The following is an 18787-nucleotide window of genomic DNA, read 5'->3' as shown; positions in this document are numbered from 1 at the left end:
AAAATTGGGACTGAAATAGGTAACAGAGTGTGAAACAGAGGTAAAGGGTTTAGCCTAAAATCATTATTATTTTAATTAGCTCAGCTATTCACCTGGATTTTGCTTTGTTTATGGTATTGCTGCAAGTATCACTACAGAAAATTAGGTGTTTGTAGGATTAAATTTAATCCAGGAAGATTTTAACAAAAATACTAGACCACTCTTACTGTGACTGTTCTGTTGATACAATGATTGACTGTACAAAAATTACCGATTTTAAGGTGGCTTAAATGTTACCCGGTTTTGATGCAGTGTCCACATAGGCCATGGCCAGACAGGCAGTGGGGGCTATGCATTTTTGACGACATTGTAGAGCACTGCAGCCCCTCCTCGTTCAAGTATGCTGAATACTTCCTGAGGCCAATGCTACAGTCAATATGTGACAACAGCCCAGAGGTTAGGCAAGCAGCTGCCTACGGTGTTGGAGTTATGGCACAGTTTGGTGGGGACAGCTATCGTCCTTTTTGCACAGGTATGTACATGCATCTGATAAAACTATTTGAATGTGTGATTCGGGGAGGGGAGGGGGGGAAATTAAAAATTGCTTGCCTTTTGGCTGATGAGGTCTCTTCCCTTTGGCAGTGAAATAGATTGCCAGTATGACCTGCGTGGCAGTCTGGTGATGATTAGTAAAGTACCTGAATTCCTTGGGCTTTTTGTGATGTTCTGCTTAGTAGCATTTCTGTGGCAGAATTTACTGCTTAGCAAACTTGATTTACGTATTTTTTAAAAAATATGGTCTGACCTGCAAATGTTAATTTCATAAAAAAATAGCTTTCTCGTACACACCTGTCTCATAGTTGCTTTTTATTAATACTAATGTAGTTACATATTAATGCAAAACCCTTTAGATGTCTGGAAAAATTATACAAGTGACCTGTATTAGGGAGTAGCCTAGAATACAACAAATGTGGCTCTGCTTTCCTGTTTTGTAAAAAAAAGGAGCCTAATTTCTGTGACTAAGAAATGAAATGGGTATGATAATGCCTATCAGAAACACTTTGTCTGCTTTCTTTCTGAATGTCTCAGGTTTCTCTAAAACTTCAAATTTGTCTTGAATTTAAAGAAGTGATTGTCTGCTGGCACTCTTCTTGCCAGTCAATAAAGTTGATTTTGCACACTAAATAGGGTTGGGGTTTTTTTTTTCCTTTTTTAGGAAAATGCTTAGCTCTTTCAAATATGTATTTCACATGAATCTTCAATGAAAGCTGAATTAAATGATGTAAGAAAATAAGAACCATGTGATAGGAATAAACTAGGGCTGTAACTCACATGGTGACAATCAAGATGAGGTGTCTTTTTTTTTTAAAAAAAAAAAATGAGCAGGGGGCGGACCTTGCAGTGAAACATTAAGAGCATTAAAACTTAAAATTATCTAGAAAAATACTTCCTAAAAGTTCTTTTTTTGTGAACTTTTCCATGAAGTTTTTATGTCTTGTCCCAAGACTAGACAAGTAGAGACTGAGGTCAAGATAGTTCTGATTTTGGAGTTTTGGGGGTTTTTAGCATCTGTTGAAGTCCAATTTTATTTTTCATTCATTAGACTTTACCTTGGCCCACTTAAATTTTTGTAACAACTTTGATCCTTTTCTTTGTATTTGGACAAATAATTTTTGATTAAACCCAGACACTTGGCCTCTCCTTTAGTTGGATGCTTAGATAAAATAACCTTTTACTTTACAGCATACAGCCTATTAGCAGGCATCTCAAAATTATTTTAAATACTTTTGTATGAACATGAAAGAACTTTGTGATTTATTTTAATAGATGAAGATGTGCTGTGATTAGAAACAAAGTAAATCCATGGCACAAGAAGCTCTCTACCCCATAGGTTTTACTGTCTTCCCAAAAACATCACGTTTGTGAGCTGTTATTTATAATTTAATTTCTTTACTGATTAATGTATAGCACTGGCATATTGTTCTTTTGCAAGTTTGTAGCAATATGTAAAGACTTGAGACTATTCAGAAAAAGCAGATGTATTAACCGTGAGCATTTTTGGCAGTCAGTTGAAAAAAATACAGGAATATAGGGAGAACTTGTAAATGGCACAAGAGCTACATTATGATGAAACAAAAGGAATTAAAAACAGAATTAGTAAAGAACAAAGTAATAAGATTGAAAGAAAAACTACAGCAAATCAAGTAACTTTCTAAATGGGGTTACAAGGTTACAATTTATGTGACTGTCAACGTTGCTTCTATTTCTTCTGTTCATGGAAGAATATAATCAGCTACTCTCTGTGAATATTGTATTAATCAACTGCGTGTGTTTCTCCCTAAATTGTATCTGTGGCCCCGAAACTTTTGGTGGTACACGATGTCAGAGCAGTCAGTCTTTGGAAAAAACCTATTATTGTTATAGAAGATGGTCTTTTATAGTCAAAAGGGGGTTTTAGGGATCATCTACCACAACATCTATCTGAGAATGGATCTGCTTTCTAGACAAGAAGAAAACTTGTCTACTAAGCTACGGATCAGTTTGCCTGGACATTGTAGACTTCTATGAAACAAACTCTGCTTTGCAGAAAAGTCCAGCATTGTTATCTTGCATTCTGTACACAAGCTAGTGGGTCTGATGACCAATGTTTCTGCAGTTCTGTAATGTTTTTCAGCCCTGTAAAAGTATCCTCATCTAGCTTAGGGTTAATCACATTTTTCCATAGCTGCTAAATTCGTCAAAAATCTAATTCAGTGAAGTTGGTATACCAAGTGTCATTGTGTATTCCTTAACTGCAAAGCTGCTACTTACTCATCAAAATGAAGTAGTGTGAGATCTCACTCTTCTTCAGTAATTTGAGTTATTTTGAAGTATGCTTTCAGCACAATTCCACAACCTGTTTTCTGTGCTGATAAAGAATTCTACAGCTTTATCATTATATTTTTGGAAGAACACAAGGACAATTGTTCCCGTATGCATGTAGAGTGCTCTGAAGTCTGCATGGACACTAGTAACTAAACCCGTGACATTAATGTTCATTTAGAAGTGTGCATGTGGTTACCTGCATGACTATTAAAAAAAAAAAAAAAAACCAAAAAACCACAAGCCAAACTTGCTATTAGTGTAGCAAGAAAGTTGGCAGTTTTCCTTGATGTTTGGTTTTTTTTACCATCTAAACTATGCCAGGTGGATTCACCAGATGAGATTACTCCTATGAGCTTTTCCTAGTGCACCTTTTAGCACTGGGAGGTGTGTATGTGTACGTACATACATACTTTACATATGTGTGCACAAGCAATAGATGTGCATTAGGCATACGCTGTAGACATGCACTACAGTCCAAATTAATGTGAATGTTGCTGTATCAGTGCTTTTTTTTGGTCCCCTGTTTACAGAACGTGTTAGATTAAAAAGATAATGCTTGTTATCTTTGTTTCTACTTTAAATTACAGTGTCTTGTATATTGTAGATTGCATAACTCCAATAGAGAGATACCAGGTTTTTTTTTTTCTTTTGAACTTATAAAGCACATCCAAACTTTTGCAGTAGCTGTTCTCTTGTGTTTCCTTGCATAGCTTTACAGCTTGCATAGCTGTTTGTTTTTCATATGATGATTATTGAGCAGGGAGGAACCTAGAAGTAGTGGGACGTTAGGATGACTTGGATTTTGGTGCTTGGCTCACAAAAGACCCCAGTTTTAATACGTGCAGTAGTCTCATGTAGAATTAGCAATAATAAAATACAACTTGATTGTACATTAAACTTTATTCTTGTGTTTAACAACTAGAGGCGCTTCCATTGCTGGTGAGAGTCATTCAGTCACCAGATGCCAAAACCAAAGAGAATGTCAATGCAACAGAGAACTGCATTTCAGCTGTAGGAAAGATAATGAAGTTCAAGCCTGACTGTGTAAATGTTGAAGAAGTCCTGCCACACTGGTTATCATGGCTTCCACTTCATGAAGATAAAGAAGAAGCGGTTCATACTTTCAATTATCTATGTGACTTAATTGAAAGGTAAGGCAAAGTCTTGACATAAATGCAGCAAGTAAGCCTGTTTACAGGTTCTTTCCTTGCATTCGCTTTCCAAAACTGAGAAACTGTCAGGTTAATCTGCATATGCTTTAGAGAAGATAATTTGGAATGTCAGAACTGAGCCTTCCATGATGTTATTGCTGTTTTTTAAACACTTGGTGTTCTCATCCTAACTAATGCCTGTATGGCTTGACAAAATTCTAGGCTGCTTTATATGTACATGATGGGAAAGGACCAGCTGGGAACTTCTACAGAAAATTTCAGGAAAATTTTTGATACTCTGCTTACATATCAGCACTAATAACTGATCAGGTCTTTTTACTTAAGAGCAGCACATGTGCCCTTGCAGCTCCTTCTTTTCCTAACCTTTTAAAGTGGCTTTGCAGCTTTTTGCTTTCCAAAAGCTTGAGTGTCATCAAAACAAAGTATGAAGTAGATCAATAATACAGATAAATTCATGGTACAGTGCTATCTCCCTCAATAAGTTTGTAATAATAATAATTTCAGTTAGTATTGAAAGCATCTTGTCCCACAGCTTGCTCTTTAGATTTGTGCTCCCTCCCGTAGGTCAATGGAAGAAAAAAAAAAAATTCTAGTGTGGGTGCAAGTTGCACTTCATAATTGAGTGGAGGAATCTCAGCTTCTGAATCATTATATAGTAGCCATGTTCTGGCTGACACGGTATTATATCTTAGTAGAAAAGTAGAAAGGGAGTAGCTTTCCTACGGTCATTTCTACTATGTGAATACCTTGTATCTCTTGGTGCTTTACTAAGGCAAGATCTCAAAATGGATGGTGGCAACTGAGGTCTCTAATAGTACAGTTGTGTAGAGATGCCATAATAATACTGGCATGTATGCATATACACACGTACATAGAAATCAGGAATTACATTGCTAGCACGCTTTGGTACCCAGTTCTGTGCAGGTGGCTCAGCCTCGCTACGTACTTCTCTGGCGCTCCGTCAGTCCTACATTCACAGCCTCTGCGTTCCAGCAGTGGTAGGTGGCAGGGCTGGAAGTAGATCATGTTTTCCACCCAGATCCCTGGTTGCCAGCTCTCCTCTACTCCAACACTTGGCTGGGAAAGAGAGAGCAGAACTGCTTACTTGCTGTGTCAGTGAGAGTGCTGGCAGGGAGCTGAAGTCACTGGTGCTCTCTGATGCCAGTAACACAACCTCCTCCCCATCGCAGCACTGAGAAAGAGAGAGGAATAAGCCCTTTTAGGCAGGGTATTTCTGTCACGCTATTTGCAGTTCCATCTGCATGGATCTCAACAGTTCTGTAAGGTTCAGAACTTCTTCCTGATCAAGTGTAGGCTGATTAAAGAATCAGCTGGTTAAATATTAACAGGAGAGGGAACATTCTGTCAGCAGGAAACAAAGCCATGCATACTTATTCAGCTGAGTGAAACTTAGATGTAAATAAACAGGTTTAGAATAAGATACTTCAAAATCACTCAACTGGCATGTAAAATGTTTATGTTAATTTCTTTTTTAGTTAAACATTAATTTATTTGTAATATATATTTTGATTGTAACAGCAACAACCCAGTTGTCCTCGGTCCCAACAACTCTAACCTTCCCAGAATATTTGGTATAATTGCGGATGGTGAAATTCATGAAGCTATTAAACATGAAGATCCATGTACCAAGCGGTTGGCTAATGTTGTTCGCCAAGTGCAGGTAAATAAATGCTTGCTTAGGTGTAAAGGGAACATTTAGAATCTACTTTCAGAGGTAACCAAACTGTTAAACTGAGTTTGAGAGCCTTGTCTCCTTAGAGAATAATGCTTCAACCAGTGATCTTGGAGATCCTTGGACATTCCTTGAACCATTAATATAATTATTTGCACTTGAATAAAGTCTGTCCCTTTTGATAAACTTCAGAATCTTATTAATTAAAAAAAAGTTTTAAGATATGTGCAGCTACATGGTTAACATGCTAGCCAGTGCTACTTGTTTGTGGGTTTGGTGGTTTGTTTTTTGAGTTTTGTTTTGTTTTGTTTTTTTCTTTCTGAGCCAGAAATTAAAAACTGGAGAGAACTCTGCCTATCTCTGTATCAGAGGACTGTACTGCAGGATTTGGTCCAGTATCTGGTTCCTGTAAGGGTCCCTAGCACCCTGTGGTGACTTACTAATATAGCAGAGGCGTGGGATCTTTGCTAGAGAATGAGTGCAAACCACAAGTAATTTTACTGCTGCCTTCTTTAATCCAGTGCAAACATACACTGCCGTTCAGTATTTTCCCTACATCTGGGGAACTGCCTCGAGGTTCCCTTCCTTTATGCCATAATGAGTACTTATGGTGCTGGGTGATGAGGGTTTCCAAGTATTTAAGCTGCACCTCTCCACGGTGTTGTAAGTGTTAGTGTTCGTAGGGCACATCTGATCCAGGGCCCAATGTTATCAGGTGGACTTACTTGATAGTTGCAGCACCTAATGGTAGAAAGTAGTGTGCCTGGCAAGCATATAGCTTATAAAAGTGTGCAGAGGATTTAAAGCAGCAGCTGTTCAATTATTGTCTGTTCTACCTGGCATGCTTTGGCAAAACTCAGGTTCGAGAATTTTAGGAATACTTGATTTTGGGAAGGATTCACTTGAATGAATGTATCAGCCTGTGAGATCCAATGTGTCTGGTAGAAAATGACTTGTTAAAACTCTGAAGGCATAAAAAGAATGAAAACAAGCGAAGTTTCAAAGTGAAAGTGGTATAAGTGGCTGCTCTAGATTCTGGCTGACAGATACAAATCCTTGCTGTTAGTACTGAAAGTCTGGGTGTGGAACTTTATATTAGGGTTTGCTAATGCATTTCTTCAGTCTACCTTAAATGCTCAAGGTTAGTTGATTTTTTTTAAAACAATACAATGGCACATACATGTATAGATTAATTGTGTATAGCAAAGTCAAGTCTTGTTTTGGCCAGGAATGATAGAAACATTAAGATGGAAACAAGATTTCTGCATTAGTTAAATGATTTAACTGCAGACTGTGGGGGAAAAATCTTAAAGGTCATGTTTTTGTAAAAATATAATTTTAGCTTACTTTTACCAGTCCTATCTCTCTTCACGCATAATACTTAGACTTTAGTAAAGCACTGTAAATGTTTTATACCATGGTAGCAACTTTAAGGGCTGTGTAGTTGCTAACAGTCCGCCTACTGTTGCTGCTTCCCAGATTCCAGGAGAAAGACTTTTTTTTTTTTCCTACTTTTTTTTTTTCCCTCCAAAATGATCTCAGTAAGCTGTTCCACTGCCAGCATCTGACATGAGTAACATTATGGTCATAGTTGCAATTAAACGTCAACTTTTTTCTTCATGCTTAGATATTCTCAGACCAGAAATACTTCAGTGTAGTGTATCAATTTAAATGCGCATCAGAATGCTGGAAGAGCACATTTAGTTTTGCAATATTCCGTTATACATGGAAAGTCTAAAATGCCTAATATTATTTAAAACTAAAAACAAATCCAAATTCAACCTGAGGACTTTGTTTTTAAATTCTTTTGAATTCTGTGAATCCATTTTTATTTTATTTTTTTTAAAGAGTATGTGAGAAAAGGGCATTTTAATAGAGCTGAACATAAAATATGCCAAATATAAATGAAAACAACTCTTTTAAATTTACTTCAAGTATACTGCTATTGGAAAAGCCAATCTAAAGGCCTACAGCCAGTCACCTGCAATGTTTTTTCCTATCATTGTCCTTCTAAAGAAAGCAGGGTGCCAGTTGCTTCCAGCTTCTATCGATAAGCGAATAAATACTCCCAGTCTTTTTTAATTTTCAGCATTTTCTGGTACCATTAGAACCAGTCCCTACTGCTGGTGACTTTAAAAGCTAATGCCTCAGCCGAGGGCTGTGGTAACACAGACGAGGTATACTGAGGGGCAGGGAAGTGCGGGTTTACGTTTACCCAGATAGATGCTGAGTACTTATCGTCTCTTCTCTCTGGGAAGTAATTCACTATTACTTTCACTGAAGAGTAATGCCGTGTGTTGGCAGCAGAATTTTGCACGTATGCACACGGTGCATGCAGCGTGTCATGCTGGAATCACAGTGCTCCCTTCCTCTGAATGCATTACTGGTGCACCAGTGCCCAAAAGATCTCTCCCATTTAGTTATGGTTCAGTTTTGCCTGAACATTGATCTTTTAAATCCAGTGCAAAATGGGGCAAATGGTTAAGCTATGGTTAACTTGAGAGTGTCAACTGTCATTTGACCCACTTAGTTATAGGGAGTTCCCAGGAGCTTCAAATCAATTACGCTGGTGCTATTTAACCAGAGCTTGCCTCTGTTTAGCATTTTAGAGCATCTCTAGTTGAACCTCTCTGTACGACTGTATATAACTGACAGTTCCAGTCTGTTCTCTTTGGCATATATATTACAGGAATAAGCCCGGTGAATGTTGAGCGTTGTAAACATATGCAAGTTTAGTGTGTGCCTTAGAAGCTTGTCAGCCTGCATAAAGACAACTTCTTATTTGTTTTCTAGACATCTGGAGGACTGTGGACAGAATGCATATCACAGCTCAATGCAGATCAACAGGCAGCCATACAGGAGCTCCTGAACTCTGCTTGAAGGGCCTTAATTATCATCTGCAAGAAAACTAACTCCAAATAAACGTTTACCCTATCGTTTAGGTTTCTTTTGTTTCTTTTTTGAGTAAAACCAGAACTGTAGTGCGTGTAGGCCGTTCTTCTGCAACCTACAGGCAGCGGCAGCAGGAAGAAGCATTCTTTCAGAATGGTGTTTAAATCGGTTTCTACCCCACAACACAGAAGTTTCCTGTAAACCCTACAATAGCACTGAAGAGTATTTTTCTAACGGTATAAGCCATCCATACGATGGTGAAAGGGAAACGAGTTGAATTTTCTCATTAGACATAATGAATTAAGAAACAGCTTTAAGACCTTGTATTCAGCAGTAGATGTACGTTATAACAGATAAACGTTTCTCTACATCTAGTGTTAATTGTATTAACTGGAGTGTGAGTCTTTGTAGGGTAGAAAGTGTCCTTCTGCCCAACAAGCTAGTAGATCAAAAGATGAAAAACTGAAGACAAACATCGAGCATGAAGACCTCATTGATCGCACTTTCAGATTCCCGAAAACAACTTGTACAGTGACTCAATGAGGAAAGCTGTTCAGCTTCCAGCCCTTGAATGTGAAGTCTCTTTGGCATGTCTGACAGTATCTCATTCACTCCTCAATAAATGACATTGAAACACAAGAAGCTTGTGTAGAAGTTCAGTGGTGTGTGGTTCTTTTGATTTCCTCTTGTGAAAAGATGCAAGTAACAAACTATACAAGTCATGATTTTATATTTAAAACTCTGTATATTGTTGTCTATTACAGACTTTATGCATTTTTGTTTCTTGACTTTTTAACAAATTTTTCACCCAAGTGTATAGAATGGAACCTTAATGGCATTCCTTTTAGGACAGTAAGTTTACATATCTGGACTTAAAAATGGTTTTCATGTTCAGATGCAATTGCATTTCATAACTTATAAAATGTAGTGTTGTTCCAGCTACAAATGTGCTACATGATTTGGCAGCCAGCGATACTGTTATAGTCGTGTGTGTTGTGTTGAAAACAATCGGATAGTTGATAGCCTGGCCTGAAAGATTTAAAAAACTTTTCAGGTCGTCTTGGCAATACATCATTTCCCAGCTAATGCACCAGCAAACATAAGCATAGAGTATCTGATTTCTAACAAAGGTGAGTCAAGTTTTTGCACTTTCTTACTTTGAAGATGTTGGTATACACGTTGATCTTTAAAAACTTCAGTTGTTTACTGAAGTGTTCAAGTCAATCTCAATAGTCTCTTAAAATATACAAATCTTTTCAAAGAGGGTCTAAGTTTTCTTCCTTTACAACAAGAAAAGGTAGAACTTTACATGTAAGAAATTGCTCTCTTACTCAAGAATAAACTTAGTTTTGCCTTTGAAAATGTTTCAAAAAACAACCCCAATACAAAACGAGGTCATTATATCCAAATATTTGTGACACAGCCTGCCTTAACCATAGGGGTTGAGGCTGTAGTTTTGTTTAGAGGCAGCTGAAACAGTGTAACAAAGTATCTACTGGTCCAGTTTCTACTTTGTTAAAATTGTCAGTCTTGTATTAGCAGCAATTCAAGCATTCATACATCTGGAAAATGAGCTGTTAAGGATTAGATACCAGTACTGTGAGAGAACTAGTAAGTCAGGTCAGTTATCTCAAGCACTGGTCCTGACTACAAAATTGGGGTATTGCGTATCTTTCATCTTTCCTGTTGATTTTTTTTTTAAGTATTCTTTATTTGAATTTCCCTCAGTCTAAAAGATTCAAGTTTTTCCCTGAAGCTTGCTTTTTCTTTTTTTTTTTCTCAAAGCTTCAGCCTTAGAATTTTTTTCTTTTCCCTTCTTTGGATTACCACCATGTGGAGAAAATAGTAGTACATCTGGTATTTCCCTGAAACAGCATCAACTTTGGCTGTCTGTAATATAGAAGACCAGCATTCTAATTGCTCTCCCAGTGGACCAACCTGAATCTTCTTTTCTTCCTTTCAGTCCCAGTAAATGAGAACAAATAAAACCAGCAGACAGGGTTGCTCCGTGTGCCAGAGCCAGCGCAGAGCAACTTTGTGGAGTTGCTTCTACCTTGTTAACAATCATTTTATCAAAGAAAAGGGCACTGAGTCAGTCACTGGTCACTGCCACCCTGACAGGAAGGTCGGTTCCTGGGAGTACCTGGAGGTCTTGTCTTGCCTGTCCCCACTGAACTTGTCAGGGTTAATCCAAAAGCTGCTGTAGCATTTTCTCAACTCATGCAAGCTTTAAAAACTCTACACTCCCTTTCTACCTATTTAAAAGCTGTCTGAATCACTCATCTTAGCTTTTCAGGTTCCTTAATGGATGCTTACAGGAGTACAGAATTTTTAAGCAGTCAGCCATTCTTCGTCTTCCACAGCACTGAAGTACTCCTGCCCAAACAAAGTCTAGGAGAACAGTAGCTTTATCTGCAGCTATCAAAAAAATAAAAAGTCATCCTTAGGAAGGAGATGAAGGAATCTTAACTGCTGTGGCATTCTGTCATTGCCTTTCTCTGCAGAGACTTCAAAGTAATGCTGAGTGCAAGGGCTGCTATTCCCCAGCACAGAGCAGTTGTTGTTATGCCAAATGTTGTTTGTTGTTCTCTACATGTCTACATCTTTCAGTCTCATGTATGGAGTACATGCGTGAGAGTAAGACGTGTTGCACAGTTGGGATTTTTGATGAAATAAAGAATTAAGGAAGATGACTTCCCTAATGACTCTGTGTATGCGTGTATGTACTCTGTACGCAGCTGCCTTGGGATCCTGAACTGGAGCCTTATTTTTGCATTAGTGGTGTCTGCAGGGATGCACACATACACTGAGTCTTTGAAATACGAGGGGGGTATTAAAAAAATACAAAAGTATTTGCCACCCCATATGGTTAGGGTTTTTTTTCCAACTTTGAAGTATTTTGCTGTGCATCAGAGCGGCCTTAGCCTTTGCTATTTAATCATTCAGTCCACTCTTATTTGCTAACTTAGACAATGGTACTTACTTGCATGGGGCTTGATGGTCTCTTAAATTCTAAGAAATGCATTTGTTGTCTTCTGAGAAGCAGTGAATGGGATTTAAGCTTCTGTCTGGTAGAGGTCCTTTTCCCTTTTTTGATTATCATGAAGATGTTTGTGTTGCTTCAAGAAAGAACATATCACAGGACAGCTTAACATCTGTTGAGACTTCAGAGGTATGGGCTCAATATTAGATAAAAGTCGTGGGATTCATCTTGCCTGATACTGGATATCTGTAACAATGTTTGAACATAAATGATTGTCTGCAGCCCTGTTCCGAGAAGGAAAACAGGTGTGTTAGATAGTGATAGATTTTTGTCATAAGGAAGTGTTTTGAGACCAAAGGAGACTGCCATCTGAGTTGGTGCTGATAGACGAGAAGTTGTTAGTATCTCAGGTGGTCCTTGGGATGGTGTTTATTATTGGCAGTTCAATGGCTCACTGAATAGCCTCAGTAGTTGTACTGTAATGCAACTACTTGGAAAGACTTTGATTTCCTGGAATCTAATTTTTTTCCTACCCCTAGAATCAACCAATTTAAAAAAAAAAAAAAAAATCCAAACCTACAACCCTTTCTCTAAAAGTCAGACAGGCCCCCAGCTGTCTCATTGTGTCAGTTCTGAAGGAGATTTCACTAGCTCTTGAGGTGTTTCACCTGGCAAATTACCTGCTATTAAATCCCCATTCAAAGGTGCGATTCAGAAGATGCTTTTATTTCCAGAGGGTGTAAGCTACCTCCACCAATATCTCCTTTTGTCATCAAGTTAGTTAGATTTCTCTCTGATTTATGTTAGCCTCAGACTAACATGCTATTAACAGGTATAACTCCAAGTTTGTGCCTCTTTGCCACTACTGAATCAATTTTCCTCTTTCACAGAAGCCTCATTCAGGAGATGTTACCCACTGCTATAGCCCTAGAAGCCATAAACTTGGTTTGCTTTTAGTTCAGGAAAAGGTTTCTACAGCATCTTTTCTGACTCAAAAGAGATATGAGGAATGGAGACCCATTCAGGACAGGAGAAAGCTGTGTGTTGCGTATCTTTGAATACAAAATGCTAAGCTCAGTAACAGTATGGTTATTCCAGTGGAAATCTAGGTTTTTGTCTCTCAAGTTTTAGAACTTTTCTGTATTGGAGTATTTGCTTTTCAAAGGTGGTATCTTGTTCCTTCACAGCCCACGAGGCCCAAATGTTTGGTCTTTACATTTATTACGTGTTCACAGATTTTTGCTTGCAGAATTGACTCTGGTCTTTCCAATTACCTGATAGAGAAGAAATCAAATAGCCTCTCAGCTATTCTGAGTCTATTTAGAAAATCAGCCTGGGAATGGCAGCCTGGGATGATAATCTTCAAGCGCTCTTGCAAGGCTGGATTTAGTGTGAAATTCGCCTCTCTGGTTTGGAGACAAGAAACAGCGATTTCTGCTCTGAGAAGAGTGTTTCTACAATCTCTGTCAGACCTGTTCCTGCTGTTCCAGTTGAGATCAGTGACGTAACTTTCTCCATATGTTTTCAAGAAGGTAAGGTAGGACCTCGTACGTTCAAGTTGGTTTTGATTTTCATGACTTTGCTTTCTCGCTCAAGAAGCTGCCCATGACCTCCCTTCAGGTGCAGGGAATTTTTGTGGCTGCTGAACCGTGAAATCAAAATGTCTTCTGAGTTTAGTATTGGTACCACTCTTGGTTTAAGAATAACTTCAGCTGATATAACACTAGATGCACACAAGTATTTTTAATAGAGTTTCACTTATTTAACAATAGATACTGAAAATTTAACAGTAAGTAGTGAATGCCTTAAGTTTGGGGTTGCTCTTTTTTTTTTTTTTGAGGATGTGGTGTTGTGTATTGCTCCTAGCAGAGGAGGTTCAAAGCTCTCCTGAGGTACCACATGAGCAGCACTGGTTGCTGAAATGGAATTTTGGAATTTTCTTCCAGAAAAGTGGGAACGATGCATGTTGGCAGACGGTCCCCCGGGGACCATTACCCAGGGGTAAATAGTGAGGTATTCCTGAGTTAGTGGTGACTGATGGGAATGATAAGTTTAACTTCAGTCAGTTTTTGCTCAGAAGGTCATTAATTGTCTCTCCTTTTGCCAGCACCATTACCACTGGTCACTACCTTTTGCGGATGGCCAGTGTCTTCTGAGGGTGGGGAAGGAGGAAAAAAGAAAGGGGATATTTCCTCAACTTACTATTTCTGCATTAAACGTGTGACTGCTTCTTTCCTAAGTAGCAACAGAAAGTTATATTTTAAATATATCTGAAGTATGGGTTTTCACGTAATATATGTGCTGTTAACAAAAAGTTATTCTTTAATAACTGCATGGTCCTGTCTTGAGGTGATAGGATTTGTTGTAAATTAATTAAATGGTTTTAATATTCAGTTCATATACTATCTTAAAAACTGATGCTAATTTTCCAACCAAAAAAGCTTGGAATAAAACTCACGTTTTGTACTCAGACCTGCAAAAAATATGATCAGATCATAACACAATATTGTGAATTGGGGAAGTTAATGTTGCCTGAATTACTTGAAGTAAAATTGTGCAGCATCACCATTTTTAAATATCTGAGAATAAAATACCAAGAGATGTTTTTACTGTGGAGTTTTGTCTGTTTAGGAGTTGATATTCCTGGGGGAGGGGGGAAGGGGAAAAAAAAAAGCAAACTCAATAAACACTGAACCCCCCAAACTTACTAAAATGGGGCCTTATCAACAGTTAGCATGAAGACCTGTGTGGATGCAGTGGTTATATTTCACCAGTTCTGTGCTCCAGCTGAAGTTTCATCTGGCCAGTAGATGGAGATGATACAATAGAGTATTAGAAGGCCATGCACTTGTACTAGGCAAGTTTGATACTTTACAGTCCCTAGTTTTTTGGGAGGGTGTTTCTTAACAGGGCCATTTTATAGGCAGGGTGTTAAACTGTAACTTCTGTTTACTGGAAACGTGTGCACAGAGCAGGTAGTTTGTCTCAAGAACTGCCTATTGCAACCATAGAGAAAGAAAAGAGAGAACGGGGGAGTGTTAAATCAGTACAGGTTTAACCAGGTCTATTCCCTGTCCCTGTTTCTCCCATCATTAAAAAGTCCAAATAAAGTACATGCCCATAAATAAACGTCTCGCTGTAGAATGAGACAGCCACAGCAACTTTCTCCTTACTGCTGTGAAGGCAAACTCTGTCTTTGGAACCTGCCACTTCTCCTCATCCGCAGGGTAAGGAGGAAATGAGTTTCATTTGGGTTGCCTGTCAGTCTCTGGGAGCAAGTGAAAAGGAATGGCAGCTGTGTGGATGAGCTCCTGAGGCTCTACAGTAATATAAAAAAGTGTGGATTCCTGTCCTTAAAATGAATAAAAGCTTAAAGACATTGCTGGAGGTAGCAGAGTGTGATAAGAAAATATATTTCAAGTGGAAAGTTGAAAAGGGATAACTGGGGAAAAAAAAAAGAAAAAGGGTATGAAATCTGAGAAGAGGGAGTCTTCATTTGCCCTCACTGCTATTAAAATCTTTTCACATAATATTTATTACCCTTGGGGGAAAAAACCAAACAAACTACATATAAAATGGCCTAGCCCAAACCACCAAGTTGCTGGGAATTGGACTCCTCTCATCACTCATATGCCTGAGCATAAAACAGACCTCTGAGTAGCTGCCCACTGTAACTTCTATTTTCTAAACAAACATTTAATAATCTTTTATAGGTCCTAATATAAGTGCAGCATACAATTTTTGCCTTGCCTCATTTTTCAGCTATCTTGTCTATAGTGTTTGGTTTGCTGGAATTGGAGTCTCTTGCTAGTCCTATAGCATTCAGTTGGTGCATTTTGTAGGTCTATTTTTCTTCTTTAACACAGCTGCCAATGTTTTTCTTTGAGAAGTGTTTTCAAAATGCAAACAAATTTTAAAAATTAACTTCTTGACAACAAATCACATGGACTTTGCGTCTAAACTATGAGACATGGACAGCTAAATATTTTCTCTTGCCCTTATGCTGAAATACCATCCCTAACTTCAAAATGCAAGCAAGCTTTTATTGGATCATCTAAAGAAGAATCATAATTCTTTTTCCCCGAAATCCCAAATTTCTCTGGTAATACTGTAGTTATGGTGGAAGAGAATGATTGCTTTGGTTGGAAAAAGGACAATGCTGAATGACTTTAGCCTGGTTTTCCTTGTAAGAATTCCTCTTCCTTCCTAAGGAGGGAGTTGAGCAGCAGGGCGCTGCAGTTGCCACTGCCAGGGCTGTTCTGTGCAAACATCTGTGCACCTCTGCCTTGACTTTGCATGCAGTCTTGATGCAGGTGTTGGAAAAGGGATATAGCAGAACTGGAAATGTTGAGAAAGAGGTGAGACGTTTGAGAAGTAGGCAGTGCAGCCATCTGAGGTGAAACTAAAGAGGTTGAGGCTCTTCAGATTGAAAAAAGGTGACAACTCTAAGGGGAAGTAGAATAGATAAATCTACACAGTTACCGATGTAGGGGAGTGGGTGAAGAAGGAACAATTCACTGTTTCTTCTAACGCAAGATCAAATGCTACCCAAATAAAGTATTAGATGTTGAAAAACAACAAGGAATATTTTTTCATATGCCGCAATTAAAGCATGAAACTAATTTCTGATGGATGTGTCTGGAAGTCAAGAAAAGAATCGGACCAATTCTTTAAGGGTAGGTTTGTGAATGGTTAATAGGACTTGCTCAAGAAGGCCATAAATCTTTGGCTGTCAGAAGCTGGGAGAGTAGGCTAGGGGAAGGATCACTCTACATTTGTCCCATTTCTTGTATTCTTTCCCTCAGGTTCCCCTACTGTATCTCCTGTTAGACACCCGGTTCTCTGATCAGGCTTCACGCGGTCATTTGTACACATCCTTCATTACAGCATTCCCCTCCTCACTTTCCTTCTGCCCCGGTTTTGTTTATACAGATCAGAATCTCTTTACAGTGTTTGCACAGGGCTTTGTGAGATACAAATACTTCTCCACCCAGGTCATATAGGATTGACTAGAATAGGAATCACTTCATATAAAACATATCTCAGTGCTAATATTCGTGTAGACACTTGCTCTGGGGCCTGAGAAGGAAAAAAATCTTTTCTCATCTTGACACTGTTGAGTGTTATGCGGTTTCTAAACAAAAGACAAAGGAGAAATATATAATCAAATAAAACCATGATAAAATGTTCTATCCTTTTTTTTTTCTCTGCACCATTTTGAAGGAGCTAATGGATTTTTCAGGTATTCAAAGGTCGCAAATCTGAAATGCTGAATTTTAGTAACTTACACAAAGGATCAAAGTGCAGTAGAAAGTAAGGCACGCAGTGAGACTCTCTAGCTTTCCCTAGTAGAAGATTAAACCATTTTAATATTCAGACAGTTTTACGAGAACTGCAGCTCCTTTGTTACTGATCTGCCTCTTTAGGAGGAGAGATTACAGCAGGAAATAGGGATTAAGATTTCCTCCCCAGTGCCAGAGGGAGATATGGCACCGTACAGATGTGCAATACCCAGCGTTGTCTACAACTGCAGAGAGACTGTGGAGGGAGCAAACTAAACAGGCACTGGTGAAGCAATTGGAAATAGCAAAGAAAAGAATGCATTTCAGAATTTAAAAGCATGAGGTGATAGGCATCTTTATAATAAAGAACTGGTTAAATTTAGTGCAGACTATTATTAAAACTGGTGCTTTAAAACGTTTCTTGGGAACTGTTCTGGTTAAGCCTGTCCTATTTCAGCAGAGTGAATTCAATTCAGTTATATATTAAGTTCATGTTCATTTTGAAATCTAATGTTTAAAAAATAAGGTTATTTTTCTCTTTTTTTTTTTTCTTTTTGGTAACAGAAAATTTTGATATTTTTAAAGGACAAATGTATCCTAGAGATTACTCATAAACCAGAAACGATTACTTTCTGTTTCATTGTCAGAGCAAACAGTGAATCTCACATTTAAAATACTTACAAGTGGAAAACTGTCCAATAAACTGAAAGACTATGGAACACCATAATGCTGAAGGGAATGCAGACTTACGTGACATGCAGACCACTAACTGAGGAAATGGAAAAAAATACTGCTAACAACAGACAGAAGGGAATTTTTTTTTTCTTAAGTAGAGTGGGAAAATGATCTAATTGGAAGCAGTGGTAATGAATTATGAATTATTATATTTGATGGAAAACCCTGAGCATGGAAAAAACTCATACCGCCTTCATCTCTACCCTGCATCTCAGAAAATTAAGAGACTAAACAAAAACTGTCCCCTGTCCATCTTTCAGCATCAGGACCTAGGAAACAGGAGAGCATTCATCACTCAGTTGAAACTCACAGGCAGAGCCCAAGTTGCCACAGACGTAGAACAGGTTAAATAGGATCTTCGACAGCGATAGACCAGCTAGCGTGTTTACGTGGGGAAGAACATCACCAACAGTTCTGCATATCATCATCGGTAAGTGGATAGGAGCTGGTGGGAGAAAAAGCATAGACTTAATCTACCTGACCTTTAAGGAAAATTTTCCTTCCTGATTTGAAAGTATATTATAGCAGAAAGTAGACTATATCATGGTAGGTGATTTTTCACATCAGTAAAATGGAAATGATGCTTCATATTTTTTTTAGTCTAAATTCCACTTGTTAGAGCAGTTATTTTGTTTTCATTCATTGGAGTTTTATTTCTGAGAAAAATAAGCAGGAAAATAAATGCTTTTCAAGTCTCTAATGATTTGATTATTTGGTTTTATTAAACATAAATTATGCAGATCTTGCTAAGCTTTCTACAGTGAAATATTATTTCTGTAAATTATTTAATACCTTTCACTTTCTGAACAGAAAGTTTCACAGATCCCTTTTGAAGAAGGAATTTCATGCATGATACTAAACCCGGATAGAAAATAGATGGTCTTGTTTCTCTTCAGTCTGCTACATTTCTCATACGGGAAGCAAATAAATTACCACCCTTAGAAGACCCGGCTTCTGGTCTGACATTTAGGAATGGGCTAATTTCAGAGGCTGCATTCTGAAATAGCAAAATCATACAGTGAGTTGATGTTTGCTTTGACAGGTTTTACAGTTGCTCCCTCCAGCCAGATTTAGATGTTCTAAAAATTAAAACAGAAGAATATGACAATGGAGAAGACAGTAATTAAGCCACCTGTTGTTACTAACCATTGTAAAAATAAAGTGCCTATCATCCAACGTGAAGTTA

At 38.1% G+C, this 18787-nt stretch overlaps 1 protein-coding gene across 1 annotated transcript in view; it reads left to right on the top strand.

Moving 5' to 3' along the window:
- Window positions 1–8615, top strand: part of IPO5 (importin 5) — a 44996-nt gene extending 36381 nt beyond the window's left edge. Inside the window, exons 23-26 of the mRNA XM_075705877.1 lie at window positions 292–511; window positions 3767–3995; window positions 5556–5697; window positions 8503–8615. Coding sequence (XP_075561992.1) covers window positions 292–511; window positions 3767–3995; window positions 5556–5697; window positions 8503–8589 — 678 coding nt within the window. The 3' untranslated portion in view covers window positions 8590–8615. The remainder of the gene's footprint in view (window positions 1–291; window positions 512–3766; window positions 3996–5555; window positions 5698–8502) is intronic.
- Window positions 8616–18787: the final 10172 nt, after the last annotated feature.

Source organism: Pelecanus crispus, chromosome 1 (assembly GCF_030463565.1).
Source record: "Pelecanus crispus isolate bPelCri1 chromosome 1, bPelCri1.pri, whole genome shotgun sequence".
NCBI lineage: Eukaryota > Metazoa > Chordata > Aves > Pelecaniformes > Pelecanidae > Pelecanus > Pelecanus crispus.
This window is presented reverse-complemented; position numbering and strand designations above follow the sequence as displayed.